At 61.9% G+C, this 2,821-nt stretch overlaps 1 protein-coding gene across 2 annotated transcripts in view; it reads left to right on the forward strand.

Moving 5' to 3' along the window:
- Window positions 1-2,821, forward strand: part of PLEKHB1 (pleckstrin homology domain containing B1) — a 9,445-nt gene that overhangs the window by 801 nt on the left and 5,823 nt on the right. Inside the window, exons 2-4 of one of the 2 annotated variants that reach the window (XM_021384126.1) lie at window positions 853-1,011; window positions 1,194-1,255; window positions 1,550-1,702. In XM_021384126.1, coding sequence (XP_021239801.1) covers window positions 1,219-1,255; window positions 1,550-1,702 — 190 coding nt within the window. In that variant the 5' untranslated portion in view covers window positions 853-1,011; window positions 1,194-1,218. Of the gene's footprint in view, window positions 1-852; window positions 1,012-1,190; window positions 1,256-1,549; window positions 1,703-2,821 lie in introns of both variants that reach the window. The other variant, XM_021384125.1, reaches the window with a different exon arrangement.

Consider the following 2,821-nt stretch of genomic DNA (forward strand, 5'->3'; position numbering starts at 1 on the left):
AAGGGAATGGGGTACAATGGATGAGGGTAGCAGGGATGGGGGTACAAGGGATGGGGGTGCCAGGGGATGGAGTTACAGAAGGATGGGGGAACAAGGGGAGGGAATGGAGATACAAAGGGATGGGGTACAGGGCGATGGGGTAAAGGGAAAAGAGAGTGCAAGGGATGGGGGTACAGCGGCACGGGGGATACCAGAGAGGGAGGTATGGTTTTGGGGGTATAAGGAGATGGAGTACAAGTGGATGGAGGTACCAGGAATGGAGTACAAGGGATGGGGTACGGGGAATGGGGTACCAGGAATGGAGTAGAAGGGATGGGGGTACAGGGGGATGGGGTATAAGGGATGGGGGTACAGGGAGTAGGGGCACAGGGGAATGGGGTACGGGGGTTACCAGGTGTGGGAGCAGCAGGAGATGGTGTACGGTGGGAGGGCAGCACTGGAGATGGGGGGGTGCTGAATTGGGGGGTGCATGGACATGGGGACGTGGGCACCGTGGGGGATGCAGAAAGCGGTGCCCCGCCGTGTGGATATGGAGGGAGAAAAGGTGTGGGGGGAGGACGGGAGAGCACCAGATGTGGGTACTGGGGATGTGAGTCCAGGAGAGTGATGGTGCCCAGAGATGCGAGCACCAGGCGCTGTGATTTCGGGGGGATGTGGGGGTGACAGAGGGGTGCGGGTGGAGGGGGACGGGGGCAGCAGACCCCAGGGGGATGCCCCAGGGTTCGGGCAGTGCTGTGCTATGGAGGCTCCCGGCAATGGGACCGTTCCTGCCTGGCACCGTGCTGCTGTCACTGCTCGGGGACCCGGGGAGCGATGACTTCATGGCCTCATTAAGGACTAATTTCCATCCAGGCAGGAAAAGAAAACAAGCGCGGCCACCCCGCTCGACGTGGAAAGTTACCGGGGCCCTGGGGAGGGAGCGCCTGTTTTCATCCGCCTCCCGGATTTCTCCATTTACCTCCACGGGACGATAATCCCTAAATCCCAACGAGATTAAAGGCAGCGAGAAAGGTGGCACAGCCCTCCCCACCTCAGTCCTTCCCCGGTTATGAAACCCTACGGCTGCGCGGCCCCGATTCACCCGGGCACTTCTCATCGCCCTCCCCGCAGCCCCATGGGGAGGGAGCGGGGGCAGTGGGAGCTGCTCTTCTAACCCCGTTCTGTTTTTCTCTTTTTTTCCCTCCCTGCAGCAGAAGGTCCGGAAGCCCTCCCGCAGCCATGGCACTGGTGAAGAGCGGATGGCTCTGGCGGCAGAGTGAGTGCCAATCCCATTCCCCGCTCCCAATCTCCGTGGGGTTCCGTTCCTGAGTCCCGCACTTGGGCGCTCACACCCAGGACACGGAATTTGGGCTCGTGGAGCTCGGCCACGGGTGCACTGCGAGGACCCTCCTGCTCCCACCCTGTAAGGAGTGGGAGATGCCTCAGGGCTGGATCCAATTAAAGCCACACTGCTGTGGTTCATCCCCAGGCCGGGCACCCTATGGGTTGTGCCGGGGGCGGTGGGACCCCGCTGTGGGTTTAGGGTCACTCACGCTCCACCATCCCCCAGGCTCCATCCTGCGTCGCTGGAAGAGGAACTGGTTCGTCCTCTACCTGGATGGCAGCTTGGTGTACTACCACGACGAGACGCAGCGCGACATGGACGGGCGCATCCACGTCAAGTACAGCTGCCGCGACGTGCGGACCGGGCGCGAGTGCCGCGGTGAGCGAAGCCCTGCGGCCCCAAATCCCCGTTCCCAAGCTCAGCATCCCCAAGCTCTGTGCCCCCAGTCCCTGCATCCCCAAGCCCCACGTCCCCCGAGCTCTGTGTCCCCAAGCGTTGCATCCCCACTCCTTGTGTACCCAAGCTCTGCATCCCCAAGGTGTGTGTGTCTCCAAGTTCTGAGTCCCCGAACTCCACGTCCCCGAGCCCTGTGTCCCCAAGCTCTCAGTCCCCACAGTGTCCCCACTTCTTGTTGTTCCCAAGCTCTGTCACCACGTTCCGTGTCTCCAACACTTACATACCCCAGCCCAGCATTCCCAACCCCCCATGTCCCCAAGCTCAGTGCCCCCCAACCCTGTGTCCCCAACATGTCTCCAATCCTTATGTACTCAAGTTTGGTATCCCCAAGCCCCGTGTCCCCAAACCCTGTACCCTCAAGCTCCATGTCCCCAAGCCCTCTGTCCCCAAGCTCCATCTCTCTGCACTGCCTCTCCAAGCTTGGAATCCCAATGTTCTGTGTCCCCACATTGTGTCCCCAAGCCGCGGGGCTCTGTGTGGCTGTGTACGCTGCTCTCCCCTCCTCTCCTTTCCCCACCTCCGCTCTGCGCTCGTTCCCAACACGCTCCCACGGCTCTGACTCAGCGCTCCGTCTCGCACAAACACAGCGGCGGAGCTCGGCTCAGCCCACGGCGCGGCACAAAGCGCCTTCCTCCGCGCGGCGACGCCGGAGCCTCCACGTTGCTCCTGGCAAAGCCGGAGCGCGATGGCAAACACCGCGTGCTGTGTTTGGTGTCGGGTCCCTCTCGTGCGTCCGTGAGGTTTGGCGCATCCCCAAGCGAACTCAGCCCGAACCCGGGTGGGAAACGTGGGCTCGTTTTCTGCTGCGGAGGTGGAAGTTTCTGCTGGCGTTGGCGCCTGACCTTTGAGCGCAGAGACAAAGACAAAACCAAAGCCAACTCTGAGCGCGGCTTTTGGGGTGGAAATCCCAAACCATGGGTGGCTCTGGGGACCCCACTGGGAGGCACTTCAGGTGGCTTTGGTGGTCTCCTTGGATGGCATTGTGGGTCCCCTTGGGTGGTTTTGGGGGTCCCACTGGGTTGGCTTTGGGGATCCCATTGG

This window comes from Numida meleagris, chromosome 1, assembly GCF_002078875.1.
Source record: "Numida meleagris isolate 19003 breed g44 Domestic line chromosome 1, NumMel1.0, whole genome shotgun sequence".
NCBI classification, from domain to species: Eukaryota; Metazoa; Chordata; class Aves; order Galliformes; family Numididae; genus Numida; species Numida meleagris.